The 15,836-nt window shown below is 40.4% G+C and overlaps 1 protein-coding gene across 1 annotated transcript; it reads left to right on the top strand.

Moving 5' to 3' along the window:
* Nucleotides 1-4,609: 4,609 nt before the first annotated feature.
* LOC133531785 (UPF0669 protein C6orf120 homolog) lies at nucleotides 4,610-14,602 on the top strand. Its single transcript, XM_061870182.1, has 4 exons — nucleotides 4,610-4,857; nucleotides 11,331-11,422; nucleotides 11,820-11,942; nucleotides 13,104-14,602. The coding sequence occupies exons 1-4, from the start codon at nucleotides 4,625-4,627 to the stop codon at nucleotides 13,208-13,210; spliced, it is 555 nt and encodes a 184-aa protein (XP_061726166.1). The 5' UTR covers nucleotides 4,610-4,624; the 3' UTR covers nucleotides 13,211-14,602.
* Nucleotides 14,603-15,836: the final 1,234 nt, after the last annotated feature.

Genomic DNA, 15,836 nt, shown 5'->3' with positions numbered 1-15,836 from the left:
CGAATCGCAATTAATCTTATAGGTGAGTGGGAGCTCATTCTTGAAAATGAAAATAAAAATTATAGTTTGGTACATGAAATCTTACCATCCAACCATTACAGTCTCCAGTCAGTTCATCTTATAATTCAACCGTTACAGTCGAGTCGACGAATAGAAATAGTTATTTGTTTTACAAGGGGGCAAAGTTGTTGTTTAACCGCTCGTGCTAATATTGATAACCACGAGCGTAGCGAGTGGTTCGAGAAGTGGAATCTTGAGCGTTGCGAGGGTTTCAATTCAATGCACGAGGGTTAAACAAACTTTGCCTCCGAGTGAAACACAAAATTTTTCACCATACCAACTCAAGGAAACTACTAAGTATGAAATACCAAAAAAATCAAATGAAATCAAATCTAAATGAACGTAATAAAAAAATAATCCTTTAAAAGTCAATTCTACTATCTAACATAAGGAAACAACTCAAAATTTGCATCTGATTACTTTGCCCCACATGTGGACAAAATACAAGTTTCTCATTCGTTTTTGAACAATCAAGAGGGCCTTTACCAGTTGGTGTGGTAAAAATAAATATTTTGAATATGTCCTAATTGCATAAATGTTTTGTCCAAAATTAGACCTAACCAAGTTCCCGTATCCTGATCTTTCTTTTAAGTCGGTTATTTTCCCTATGGCAGCTCTTCACTTCTCTCTGGACTGGACGTCGATCTTGATACCTCCCTCGCGGGAGGTATGAGTGGCCGCTTCCGCCTTTCGGCTGCGGCGGCTGTCGCGGGTCGCTCCCCACCGAGCGGTGGGGAGGTCTATTGGCCGTCATTTGGGGGACGGTGTGTGCTGCTGGTGTGTGGGCTAGCTCTTCGCTACCGATCGTTACCCAACTCCACTTCTCTCCGAGTGAGTGATCTGTCGATACCCCCCGTCAGGGGGGTATGAGGGGCCGCTACCGCACCATGGCTGCGGCGGCTGTCGCGGGTCGCTTCCCCACCGACTGGTGGGGTGGTCGAATGGCCGTCATTTTGGGGACGGTGTGGGTAGCTGGTGTAGGCCAGCTCTTCGCTACCGATCGTTATCCAACCCCACGGCCCCTAACCTGGTGCACTTCTCTCCGTCGGTTGCTTTGTGGAAAGGGTTGCTAACAGCGCGACTTACGTGGGCGATGACTCGCGAATGCGACGCGGCGCGGCGGCCCAACGGCATTCGGAGATCACCCACGTAAGACACTTCTATAGCTATCAAAGGATTGAATACACCCGCGCCGCGCCGCTTCGCGTTCGCGAGTTATTCGCTCAGGTAAGACACTGCCTTAGTGTGATATGGGCGGATAAAGATAGTTTATTTTCCAAGTAGTATTTTTCCAACGTCAAATAAAGCTACACTGGCTCTAACCCTACACGGCCTACACCTCTGACCCGAAAAGATTTAAATCCCTCCTAAATTGTAGGAGTGTATCCTAAAATGGGACCGGCAAGAAACTCGGCGGGACGCATCTTTTCATAACATCTTATAATTAAATTAACATGCATTAAATAAGATAAAAAATACAATTTTAATTAATATGGAATTTAAAAAAAACCTTAAGCAACATACAGTACGTACTTGCTTATAGAAATTTGATGCACTAGAACTAGATTGATTGCTAATGCAGGACGTTATCATCGTTAACAAATATCCCATGATATAATAACGCTTATTTTATACCTAGTATGCTCGTGAAATGAGTTTTTCGATGGACTTGGTCCTTTAGGCCGTCTGCCGTCCACCTAATCCTAGCCTTTCTTAATGAAGAAAGCAACAAAATTTAAATAAACCGTAATACCTAAGTAATAACAGGAAACCTTATCAGCCCGTTGATTCACATTTTTAAAGGCATATGTTATCAAATTGTGTAAACTAATAAGATATCGTATCAATTCAAGAATCGCGTCATCTGATATTGGCAAAGAGAATAACAAATGACGACACTGTAGAAAACACGTGTACTTACTTATACCTACGTTGTTAAATAAAGGAATACTCTTTGAGTTAAACAAAGGAATACTGGGGGCCTACCGCGGAAACCGAAATTCGCAAATTGCGGGGATCTTTCTGTTTTACTCTCATTAAGACGTAAGTAGAGTGACAGAGAAAAATGCCCGCAATTGACGAACTTCGATTTTCGCGGTTTCAGCCCTGTTGTTTTGATCGAGATTTTAATTTTCAATTGTAGTTGCTAAGTGCTAGTTTCACAATGTCCAAGTAAAGTATTGGATAGCTAATTAACAATAAAATTAACTGCTGAAGATTGTGAAACGCCACACACCACTTTATTCGTCAGAGAAATGGCAAGTAGCTTAATCAGGACTTTCCTTGCACATTGTGAAACAGGCCATTAGTGAAGAAAAGTCGTAGAGATAGACCAAACTATGTTGGCAGCGATTTTGATAGCCCAGAATGTGCAAGTGTTATTTAAACGTCATAATTTCATGGAATTTTGCTGGCTGTATTTGCAGTGTTCGCTACTCTAGGCCCCAGGCACTGTAGTATGTACTAGCCCCCCCCCCCCCCCCTAATAATATGTATCTGGGGCTGACCTAGCTCCGCGCCTACTAGACCTTAGTGCGACCCGTTCTCCGCTAGTAGACCGCGAGCCACGAACAGAGGGCCTACCGCGAACCACGTTCGACGTGTTACCTCTCTGTCGCACTTGTAAATTCGTACGTAAGTGTGACAAGGAGACAACACGTCGAACGTGGTTCGCGGTAAGCCCTCAGGGCTATAACCGCGAAAATCGAAGTTCGTCAATTGCGGGCATTTTTCTCTGTCACTCTAATTACGTCTTAGTGAGAGTAAAAGAGAAAGATCCCCACAATTTGCGAATTTCGGTTTTTGCGGTAGGCCCCCAGATTTCCATGATCAAACGCCTCCCGGGCGTAAACTCGTACAGTGCGCCCCCTATGCAGAGGTTCGCGTAATATTCCCTATTGCCAAGAATGTTCAATGTTTGATACTTTTGCATATGTATAATTTTTTTACATCTCAAATATTGCGCCGCATATTGTTAACAATATTTGAAATGTAAAAAATACTTTGTCATTAATTGCCAAAAATGTTTGAAGTGTGAATGTTTTTTGAAGGTTGTCTGGAAGAGATCGCTTTTTAGCGATAAGACCGCCTGTTGTTGCTTAGTTTTTTATGCTGTATTTAATCATGTTCTCATTGTGCACAATAAAGAATATTATTATCATTGTCAAGATGGCGTTGTTATTCTAATTTATAGGTTGTGACTGTCCAGTTTACTATGAAAAAAATCTTTCCATGGAAATTTCGCAATATGGCGCGCGATCATATATTACTGGGGGCCTACCGCGAAAACCGAAATTCGTAAATTACCTACGGGGATCTTTCTCTTTTAGGGCTCCTCTACACGATGGCCCAGATAGCTATGCGGTGAAATGAGATAGCAATATCACTTGCTCCCTCTAACGCATAAATGCGTCCCTAGGACTGGCCTACGCTGGGCCATCATGTAGAGGAGCCATTACTCTCACCAAGATTTAATCAGAGTGACACTTCTTCGATTTTCGCGGTTATAGCTCTGCTTTAGTATATTTGGTCACTTTTCCCGTCACTTGTATATTAAATATCTGACCGGTACCTAATACATATCTGTGACTCCAACCTCAATTTAAAACTGTTTAAATATTAAACAATGATAAGATAACAAACTGGAAAACACGGAGTTTCATCCAAACGAATATTTAATCATGTTTGTTAGCATCAATCGATTGTCCTAGATTGTGGTCTGACGCCGCCGGCCCGTCTGCGTGAGGCTCGACCACCTGGGGGCCTACCGCGAAAATCGAAGTTCGTCAATTGCGGGCATTCTTCTCTGTCACTCTAATTACGTCTTAGTAAGAGTAAAAGAGAAACATCCCCGCAATTCGCGAATTTCGGTTTTCGCGGTAGGCCCCCTGATCCCTAAGAAGTACTACTACCACTAAGTACTTATTGTATGATTGTCCTTCTTTAAGAGTTCCGTTGTTTATTCGAGTAAAACAGACAGATCTAAAAAAACCTTAACTAATACTATCTTGTAACGAAAAGTCACTAATTTGCTGACGAATATACCTTCTGATTCTTAAAGAATTTTAGTCTGGCCCGAATGGCCCAGGACGGAACGGACGCATTTCAAACAGACAGAGAGAATCATACTCTCTTTGGCGTATGCCAGTACTAGCACTCAAAGGAAAGGAATAAGTATAGTTTTCTTTTTTCTTACTGACTGACAAGTTGTGTTTGCCAGACTATAGTTTTGTCAGGGTTTTATTAAAATAAAATTGTTTAATTTTTTTACGGTTTACGAACGATGTAATATGTAAGGTTTTACGCTTTCCGAACGAAGCATAACTGTCAACCATGTGTCAACTCCTGCGTAGATCAGGTTGGTGCTAATAACGCAATTTGTTTTTCTTATGTTGTATATTTTGTTTTAAATGTATGTCTTTAGAACAGGGAGTTAAAGTCTAATTTCAAGTAATTTATAATTCGTAGTCACGCTGCAAAGATGTAATTTTCTTCTCACAGTTCAAATTTGCTCTTAAAGTCCTCTCGCATCGTTATTATACAATTTTTATTATTTCTAGTAGAAATGCGTCGTGAATTCATATTAGTGTTATTAGGAATTATATGTATATCAACTATATCCTCACTTTTATCAGGATATGTGCAAACAGAGTCTGATAAAGTGTTGTTAGATACGGTAGTAGGTACGGTGGGTGCGGGCAATTTTTCATATTGGCAGTTGGGGCACATTGGGCCGATGTTGGTGGAACTAACGTCTCTGTCGGGCGATGCGGACCTTTATGTTGCTGACACAATCAGGTTTGTAGTGCCAATTTGCAGTTTAAGATGAAAAAACATTGAATAAAACGTAGCTGTATTTACGACATACATTTCTAGTTTTGAGTAGAATTTTCTGGGCTCCATGCTTTGTTTTCACCATTTTTTAGTTTCTTTGAGCTTATTACAACAGGTGAAAGAAATATGTAGTGTTTGTAGTCCTGTATTGCGTTTTTTCTTGAGAATTTTACCTTGAGCATGAGTTGTATACTAATTTTATGATTTCGTTTCATGCTGTTTGTCTGTAAGGTGATGCATTCTGTATTTGATAAAGTCTGGTTATAGGTATTTGCTGCCGGTCCCAAATTTCACTAGTCAGTGGTGAACGAATGAAGTCGATAATCCTATTTTTGTGTTTATTTACATAGGATGTGATAAATATCATAATTGTTGAGTGTTAGTATAAATAAGGATGTCTGTTTTAAGTTCCGATTACAATGCTGTCGTAAAATTACTGTCCGAAGTCCTAGTGGGAATTGTGTTAGCTAAATCTATCATGTTATAATCTTATCCGTGTTTATTAATGGCCTGTATCTGTTTTTTTGCCCCCATTAAAGAAAATAAAGAGGAGGCTGGCTCAACTGGACTCGGCTGGGAAGAGCTGGAAGTAGCCGCCTAGGATCACGCCAAGTGGAAAATTCTTCTACGAGCCCTATGTCCCTAATGAGGGATAACAGAATTACATCAATCAAAGAAAATAAAAATAAATTTTTTTTTTTTTTTTTTTTTTTTTTTCTTTTCTGTTTGGAACTGCCATCAGTCGGTAACGACTATAATCAGTTTTGATGTATGTAGGAATTGACATTGGGGTTTTGGAGACCATCGTCTCATTTAACCAAACATTAATTTTGCACAATGTGCTTCCTTTTAAGTCTATGTACAGTTTTAGTCTTATCCAGTAATTTTGAAGCCAGTGGGTTAGGGTGGCTTGCTAGGCGCTCAATATAATTGTTTGTGAATTTTTTGATCTCTTCCTTTATGGTGGTCATATTGAGATAATCGTGTATTTCATCGTTTCGGGTGAACCACGGTGCGTTGGCAATCACTCGAAGAATGGCGTTCTGTGCTCTTTGAAGACACATTATGTTACTATCACTAGCAGTTCCCCATAGCTGGATCCCATATGTCCAGATAGGCTTAATGATTGCGTTGTATAGGAGTAATTTATTATCCACTGAGAGGGTTGAGTTTCGTCCCAATAGCCAATGAAGATTTTTGTATTTTAATATAATTTCATTCCGTTTGTGTTTTATGTGAGTTTTCCATGTAAGGCGCCTATCTAGATGAAATCCTAGGTACTTGATACACTCGCAATGTGGCAGGACATCATTTCCAAGTTTGACTGGAGGGCAATCTCCTCTTCTTAGGCTAAAGGTGATGTGGTTTGACTTGTGAGCACTAGCTCTTACGCGCCATTGTGTTAACCAGTTATGAGTATTGTCCAGTACAAGCTGTAGCTGCATACTAGCTATTTCAGGAGATTTGTGGCAGGAGAGGTAAGCTATGTCATCTGCATAAGTAGCAACAGTCACCTGCTCAGAGGTAGGCAGGTCATTTGTGAATATGTTGTAGAGAGTAGGTCCAATCACTGAGCCCTGTGGCACACCTGCTTCTATATTATAAAATTTTGATCTGGCATCACCGTGCTTCACTTGGAAAATTCTGTCAGATAGGTAAGAGGCTAGGATGTGAAATAGCGAATGAGGCAGTTTCTCTTTAATCTTGCACAATAGTCCCTTGTGCCAGACACGATCAAATGCTTGTTGTACATCCAAGAATGCCGCAGAGCAGTACAGTTTGTGTTCAAAACATTGGCGTATAGTATCGTGCACCCGATGTACTTGTTCAGTTGTGGAATGTGACTTTCTAAAACCAAATTGGTGCGAGGGTATAACTCCACAGTCATCTATATGAGATTTTAGTCGAACCAAAAATATTCTCTCCCACAACTTGGACAGCACAGGAGTCAAGCTGATGGGACGATATGACCCAGTTTCATGCGCCGGCTTGCCCACTTTATGGATCATTATGATCTGCGAAACTTTCCATGATCCAGGAAAACATCCTATTCTAAAGATTGCATTAAACAAGCAGGCGAGGAAAGTAATGGTTTTCCTAGGCAGTTCTTTAAGAATCTTAGGTGTGATTAAGTCATAGCCTGGTGCCTTTTTAGTTTCCAAAACTCGGATCATCCTTGAAATCTCTCTTGGCGACGTCGGCCTTATAGGTAAGCATAGTTGTAGATCTTGGTTTAGTATTTTATCCAGTTCACTTTCGTCATTGGAATTTTCGACACGATTTGGTTGAAATACTTCCGATAAGTGTGAAGCGAAGGCTTCGGCCTTTTCTTGGTCAGTTCTTGCCCAGGAGCTACCAGTTTTTATAGGAGGACAGTGTGATTGTGATTTGTCAGTGGATTTAGATGCTTTCCACAGTGAGTGTTGATTGCGACCGTTTGGTGACATCCTTTCTAATGTGTGTTTGGTGGTATTGTTGGAAAACTCACATAGCAAGGTTTTAAGTTCCCTTGTCGCTCGGTTGTACATAGTTTTATCAGCCGGATGATGTGTCTGGTGCCATTGTCTCCGTAAACGACGCTTCTCTTCAAGTTTATTTTTAATTTCTAAGGGAGCGGCAATGGTTTTGTGTGTGTCTGGTAGGCTGGGTGTGTTTTTCCAGGCAGCTACTTGAATTAAGTTGGTAATGTACAGACACGCTTCCTCCACATCATCTCTGGATTTCAGTGGAACTTTCAAGTTAATTCTGTCATCTAGGTAGGAACGGAATCCATCCCAGTCAGTTTTGAAGTTGTACAGAGACTCTGGTTTTTCGCAGCTAATCGCGTTTGCACATAAGTTGAGAATAACAGGGGTGTGATCCGAAGATCCGTCCAGACAGGTTTCAATGCTTGTGTAAAGATGACTCAGCCCTTTGGCGACGAAAAAGTCAAGAAGGTCTGGCATTCTATTTGGATCGGAGGGCCAGTAAGTGGGTTTCCCGGAGGACCATGTCTGCAGTTTAATTTTGTCGACGCATTGTTTAAGTACTCGACCTCTCGTTACCGTGCATCGTGAGCCCCAGTATGTGTTCTTCGCGTGCCAATCGCCACCGGCGATATAGCGATGGCCGAGTGTTTGGAAGTATTCAAGAAACATTTGCTCAGAGATTCGGTGTTTCGGTGGGCAGTAAACCGCAGAAAGAACAATTGGTCCTGCCCGGTCCTCTAGTCTTATCGAAGTGGCTTGTAAGTAGTCAGTGGAGTAGGCTTCCAAGAGAGAATGTTTCAAGCATGACCTTATAACAATAGCCGTTCCTGCATGTGCTCTGCCGTCTGGATGAGGAGTTAGGTAAACTTGATGGCCTCTGAGGTGGATCGAGCTGAGAGTAGTGACATGAGATTCTGACAGTAGTGCCACATCAATTTTGTTACTAGACAGTATAGTTTCGAGTTCTAAGATATTTGGGGACAAACCATTTATGTTCCATATAGCTATCCGTAGCGCAGTCACTTTGGAACTATATTTGAGATTAGTGTTGTCAAAAGTCCCATAAGGGAACTTATTTGTTGTAGGAGTATGTCGAACTTTTCACTTTGTTATATTAAGAGTTGTTCTACCATAGTAGGTTGTTGATAGTGCATTTCAGCTTCATTTCGTAAATGTTCAGTGGGTGGTACGTCATGACTTCGTTTAGCATTACTTGAGTATATTGTAGGCGAGTTTTTTTTAGAAGCTGGCGGAGATTGGAGTCTTATGGCATTCACATTAGCATGATCAATGCCGGGTCGAATTTCATCCGTGGCAACGCCAGGTGTCGGTTTGCTAAAGCGGGATTTGTTTCGTTTTCTTTCTAGAATTTCTTTGTAAACCTGACAGCCCTTGTGGTTAGCTGGATGGTCACGTAGGCATAAGGCGCATTTCGCAGGTGTTTTTCTATCTTTTTTGGAACATTCGGATGACTTATGTCCCCCGGCACACTTCACGCAACGATAGGGTCGCATACAGTAATTCTTTGAGTGGCCATATTGTTGACAGCGTTGGCATTGGACTATTGTCGTCGATTTGCGAGGATCTTCTACTTTAATGCGTTGGTGGTAAATGTATTGAATTTTTTTGACTTCTTTGTTGTTGATGCCAGGTTCTACATTAACAAAGAATGTGGAGGTAGGGATTTTGTCAGCGCCATATCGGGCGTTTATAATTTCTCCTTTTACTCTGTTCCCAGTTTTCTCAATAGCTTCTATGATAGCTTCATGGGGAGTTGTGTGGTGAAGATTTTTTATGACAAAGCGGCTGCACTTTGTGTCTTTTCTTGCGAAAGTGTGGCCTATAAGACCCCTGGCTCTTAAAAGGTCAATTATCTTTTTATAGTTTTCGATAGTGTTGACCGTTATGCGAAGTAAGTTTTTATTTACTATTTTGTATTTAAAATCTTCTGATTTGACAACAGTCTCCAACAGCTTTGTTAGTTCATTTAGGTCTTCAATTCCGTATAGGACGATGTTTGGTGGTTTGCTAGGAGCTTTGGCGGGAGGGTCACCGCCCTGTTCTATTGGGAGCCCCTCAAATCTGTTCTCAAGTAGAGTGCCTTCAGGCGAGGGAGGATCCTGACAAATTTTTCGTTTCTTGCTGATAGGCACACGCTGCCAAGTTGGTGGTTGCTTCTGGCTCTTCGTTTCAGGCTCCATTTGAGCATCGTGATGAGTAGTTGAAGCACTGTCAATGTCAATTTAAATTTATAATTTAGTTTTATAGGTAGGCACTCCTTATGAATAATATGTAGTCGCGTTTATGTGGCGCTATGCCGTCTTTAATGCAACTTACAAGCACAAATGTTGTATCTCACAATTTTTTTTATTATATTTATATTAATACAACCCGGCAGCTTGAACATGTCATGCTCGCTTAAAAGTCTTTACTTACGGTGGCGTCGTTGATCGGGTCGCCACTTTCCCGAATGAAGGTTGAGGGAGGCGATGGCTGAGATACACGTCATACTCGTGAACGGGTGCTGTTTGTGGAGACCGGTCTGTTTAAGCTTACACGGGGTACAGGTTATGTTAAAGTATGTAACTTTACTTTTGAGTGACATTAACGTGAGACACTTCATTCGGTTCTTGTCTGTTTTAATTTATTTGTCTTTTAATTATTTATATAAGAATTCAAGCCTTGGCGACCCTCTACATCTCTAAGGATAATTTAATATATATTTTTATATTTTATCTCTGACACTTAGAGACTTATACATCTCTAAAGAATTTTAGTATTTTATGGTTTTATTTTTTTATCATAGTTTTTTTTTGTGTAATTTGACATTTAGAGACAGTATACATCTCTAATAAAGTATTTATTATTTCATAGTTTCGATATTTGTAATTGTTTTTTTTTTTTAAATTTATTGTTTGTAAAAATGGACATGTAAAAGTGCCCCTGTGGCCTATTTGCTGAATAAATGTTTGATATTTGATATTTGATACTGCTTGAAGGTTCAGATATTGATGCTGATCGAGGTCTGCTTTCGAAGAAGCTTTTATGGAACACTTGTTGGGTGTATGTCTTGCGACTGTCTTGCTTATTGTTAGGATTGGGTGATTGATTATTTGGTTGATCGTTAGAATAGTTGATTTGTTCGTTGTTTGGTTGGTTGTTTGATTGGTTATTTGGTTGATTGTTTGTTTGATTATTTTGTGTCATCATTTGGTTCCCACGAGTAGGGTCGATCTAAGTGGTCACTCACAGGGTAACGCCCATTCCTGGGAGAAGGCTCAATACAACGACGTTAGCCGGGTCCGTCGAGGTTGGCGCTTGCGACTGAATACCCTTCAGCCATACATCCTTTCGGCACGGTCCACACCTTAGGATTGGGGTGATTTTTTAGAGAGGTTTTCTTCCTCGTGACCCAGGCAATTAAGCCAAGGTCCCCGGCCTCGCTAGGTTACGGGTTGTGAAAGTCATTTCCTACCTTCACCATTATAGTGGCTGGTAAGGCCACAGGTCAGGTTAGTTAACCGCCGCCTGATGCTCGGCGTTGTTACTCGTTTTGCACCACCCAGGGGACACGTGTAGGGTGGGCCTAGGAACAGGTGGTAAATCCTACGGACGCGAGTAACTCCATCCCCCAATATAAAACTTATATTTGCATACCACAAGAACTCCTACTGTAAAATATAGCATTGATTTTTTCATAAAATTTTATTCAAAATCTATATTTACATAATATAATACGTAGGCTTCATAACGTTTTTTGCACAGAATTTTCCTTAACACTCGAGTGTTGTCATTACGTCTTTGTGGAAAAACCAGGTTTCGCACCCGTACAGTAGCACGGCTGGGGAAGAGTAGCCTGCCAAATATCAGTTTCAAAAATATAACATCACATACCCAATACTGTGGGATGTAATTTAAGAAATAATGTTACATTCTAATATTGTACATGTAAACTATACTTGATTTCAGGCCAAGCTATGAGGTAGATCGCAACAACTTCAGCTCGGTGACCTGCGGGCCTGATCTCGTCAACATCCCCGCTGACTTCCCGCGCCCTGTGGGTTAGTATCCTGATCAGCACAGTCTGATTTTTCGGGAAAAATGTACTAGTGCTATTGAATAATTAAATATTTACTCAAGTGTTATCAATGTCAATAGTTTCTTACCGGGCACTACCTGAAGGTTATGGCGCCATCGCTCGAAACAATGCTGCTATACCTTTGGCCTTTGATCTATAAGATGGCGCCACTTTTTAATATAATTATAACAAATTTAACTCATATCAGTAAAATAATAATGATCAAAGTCAAATGGCGCTCTAAAAGTTTTAATTATGTGTCGAAATATCGCAGTAAATTTACGTGGCTACAAAGTTTTCATTGACAATACACCTATTCCAAATTCTCTTTGGTTTAAGTTTATCACGAAATAAAAAAAATGATTTATATATTTGACCAGGTATCGGCGTGTTCGGGCACTGGTCGCACGCGCAGTCCGACTATAGCATCCAAGTGTTCCTGACTGCTCCGGCGCCTCGTACGCACGCTTTCCTGGAAGACTCGAGACCTCACGAGAGGACAGGTACCTTTCATGTGTGTGGTGGTCAAGACAGTGGGTATTCCTGCCACTATCCTTCAGTGTTCGGCGAGCGCTGGTGACCTAGCGGTAAGAGCGTGCGACTTGCAATCCGGAGGTCGTGGGTTCAAACTCCGGCTCGTATCTGAGTTTTTCGGAACTTATGTACGAAATATCATTTGATATTCACCACTCGCGTTTCGGTGAAGGAAAACATCGTGAGGAAACCGGACTTATCCCGATAAAAACACGTTTTAATGTTCCTCCTCGGCAAAGTAATGTAAAACTAAGTTACTCTGAACCATTTTTTATATTAAACACTACAAATCGATTTGGTTTTCTTGCTTTTTGCAAATTCATAAAACTATGCCTAAATTCCTAAAAAAATAAGCCTAAATCCCGCCTAGGTTCCTACCACTACCCCGCTCTCGTCCGTATAGTCAGTGCGGGGCAAGTCGTGTTGCTAGACGGACCTGTGCTACGTTGCGCGCGCTAGCAAGTGAAATTCTATTTCGTACGCATAGTTCGCCGCGCTCGATCTTTTGCAGAGGGTGGTGCGGTGAGGGGTATAAGCGCCGCCCACACGCGCGAGGTATTTGGCGTCGGGTGGAGCCTTAACATCCCTGACAACACACTAAAAACTACGTATTTTGGTCGGGTTCATTGTTACGCACCATTAAGAACGATGGGGAACAAAAAACGTCTACGCGACTTAGGACAGAAGTAGGCAGAAAGGAAAAGTAGTACAAGGGCAAACAATAATAGCGCTTTCTCTGCAACTCCTACTGAAAGTCCATAAGAGCATCTCGTTCGGTCATCTCGGTTGGTCTCTCGGTGCGGGGAGATGGGCGAATGTGTGCCAGGAGTGTCTGAGGTTCTGTGAGATGATGGATGATAGGCTTTCCAGCACTTGCATTTGATTATTAATGAATATTTGTTTTTTTATTTTATGTATGTTTTGTATTTGTATAGTCTAATGCTGTATGTGTGTATGCTGTTTGTATATGCTGTTTATTTAGGTATCATGGTTTTATTAGGGTCGCCGTCATCGAAAACGATGAGGAGGGCTATATATATATATGCTGTAATGCCGTGTAAATATTTGGAAAAAAAAAAAAAAAAAAGCTCCCCCGTTTCCTTAAGTAACCCTGCTTATATGTGTTGCAGAAGTGGAAAAGCGCCGCGAGAAACGGAAAGGCGAAGAAGAAGGCAAGCCGCGTTTCCTGAAGCTCCTGAGCATCCTTGACATGATTTTTGACATGTTTGTGTTGTAGGAATTAGATCGGCTGTTGACAATGACAATACGGGCTATACACACTTGTCGAGGCACCCCGGAGGTCGCGGGTTCAAACCTCGGCTCGTACCAATGAGTTTTTCGGAACTTATGTACGAAATATCATTTGATATTTACCAGTCGCTTTTCGGTGAAGGATAACATCGTGAGGAAGCCGGATTAATCGCAATAAGGCCTAGTTTACCCTCTGGGTTGAAAGGTCAGATTGCAGTCGCTTTCGTAAAAACTAGTGCCTACGCCAATGCTTGGGATTAGTTAGTAGTTAGTTAGTAGAAAATACCGGGACAACGCGAGGAAGATAAGGCACCTGAAGACAGGCCGAGAACAAGTGGATCGGAGTGTTATAGAGACTCTTTGAAAGGCTCGGGAACCGGTTAAATTTCCAAATCGTTATCATGTACTTGGCGCAAAACCTTTTAATTTCAGTTTCGTTCGAAAAACCGTTATTTTTAAACCGGTTTTTATGAGAACAGTTCTTGTGTAATTAACCGGTGTGGAACAATAAAAACCGGTTTCTTCCTATGTCGGTGTCTATGTTTACATGGGACACCACCAGACCGGCCGGCCGATCGTCGCTCGTCGAATAAACCGGTTTTTTTAGGTTACAATAAAGTTCTTAAAACGTTCGCGATCTTATAGAAGTTCCAAGGAAAACCGAAATAAACCGGTATTTTATAAACCGGTTCGAGCCTTGCTCTTGTCGAGGTTTTCGACGAGTGTGTACAGCCGGCATAACGATAATTAGAATCCAACATGGCAAAAACGAAACCATCATCATTGTGCGTGCTCCGACACGCACTCGGCCGGTTTTTACCTCTTATCTATTTTACAAGCAATTTACTTGCCCCGTTAGTATGTACCTTTATTTTTTTGTATTTTTTTTGGTTTGGCTTGGAAGCTAAATTATAATCACTTCCTAATATACAAAACAGTGTGTATTTTTGATGAAACCGCAAATGTAAACCGGGCCAGTGGGTTGCTTCGAGCAATTATTAGAGTTGGCACAACTTGACGTCTCTATACGTGCACGACTACGAAGATAATGACTCCTATTTTGACAACCCTAAATGGCCGAAAGGGATAGTGCCATACATTGGATAGGGACAGCATGATTCGTCCCTGAATCGCTGTCAAACTTCGGTTTTGAAGGAAGCGTCATTTCTGTACGGTAGTAAGTACTATATTTATTTTGTGACTAGCTGTTACTAGACGTAGGTTTTAGTGCTATAAAACGATTCTGAAAGTTTTTTTTTATTTAGTCTGCTACCAGAGCATGATTAAATTTTGAGTTTTTTTTTCGAGCGTCAATGTATTTCGTACATAATGGCACAGAATAAATAATAGTACTAAAGTAAAGTAATTTTTTTTTTTTTTTTTTTTTTTTTTTTTTTTTTTTTTTTTTTTTTTTAATATAGAATCTAAGTTAATTAATTTAACCATCTTCCAAGGATCGTAGCGTCATGAATATTGGCAGCTGTATGTAGTTCTGATGACAATACAATAATATGGTACTGTCGAACTGATCTGATGATGGAGCCGGAAGATAGGCACTGGCATTCCATGATGGAATATCGTATCATAAGCGTGTTTTACTAGTGTTTTTTTTTTAACTATTAATTTATTTTGTTCAATGTCAAGTAGCCATTTTCTCAGCCTAGTTTTTGCGTTTCGAATACTTATTTCTTTTATTTCGCACCTACCATACAGAAAAGACACTTCCTTTTAAACGAGTCGAGTTTTTCAAATATAGACTTGAAAGACCAACACTATCGTGTACTTGAAATTATAATTATGATAATTTGGGAGTTCGATTTTGCTACGAAAATAAGATTTTACTGTTCACGCACTTTGTTGTTCTAGTCATTAAATTGTTTTACAAAATAATGCATTTTTTATTTATTTATTGGTAAAAGGGTAAGTTTCCCTTCGATGAAATATACAGGGTAGAAAAAAATTAATGAGTCCTGGAGGGAAAGTGCCTTAAAAGATACATTATTCTACTTTTACTTAAAGGAAAAACTCGAAATTTTGATACCTACATATAGGTATAGACAGACAGGTATGTCCACTGCCCTTTGATAAGTGTTTAGTGCTAGTTCATAGATTGTTTACCTGCCTTTAGCAGCAAATGTACTCTCGCACTAAACCCTAATCAATGTGCCAACAGGCCTACAGTATATCGTCAAAGGCGCCTAGCGCCACTACCTCTTGATATTAGGGCTCCTCTACACGATGGCCCATCTTACGCCAGTCTAAGAGACGCAGCTATGCAGTGGACTGAGATAGCAATATCACTTTTTTTTTTTAATAGACATCTAATGGACATAATATTTATGAATTATATGTAATGATACAAATTTATATTTTATATTTTGACAATTTCAATTCTTATAAACTACCTATGTACCTGATATTCATTATTGAATTGTCATAGCTGTAAGTAGGATTACATAATTACTCGTACTCTGTGAGCATGATAGTTTTGTTTCTAGTATTAAGTTTAATGTTTTTGTACGCCGTTTGGCAAAATATAGTGAAACTGTACATATATAAACTGACCACCAATGTAACTCTACCTATATTTACAAATAAAACACTTACTTACT

The sequence above is a fragment of the Cydia pomonella genome, chromosome 25 (genome assembly GCF_033807575.1).
Source record: "Cydia pomonella isolate Wapato2018A chromosome 25, ilCydPomo1, whole genome shotgun sequence".
Lineage (NCBI taxonomy): Eukaryota > Metazoa > Arthropoda > Insecta > Lepidoptera > Tortricidae > Cydia > Cydia pomonella.
This window is presented reverse-complemented; position numbering and strand designations above follow the sequence as displayed.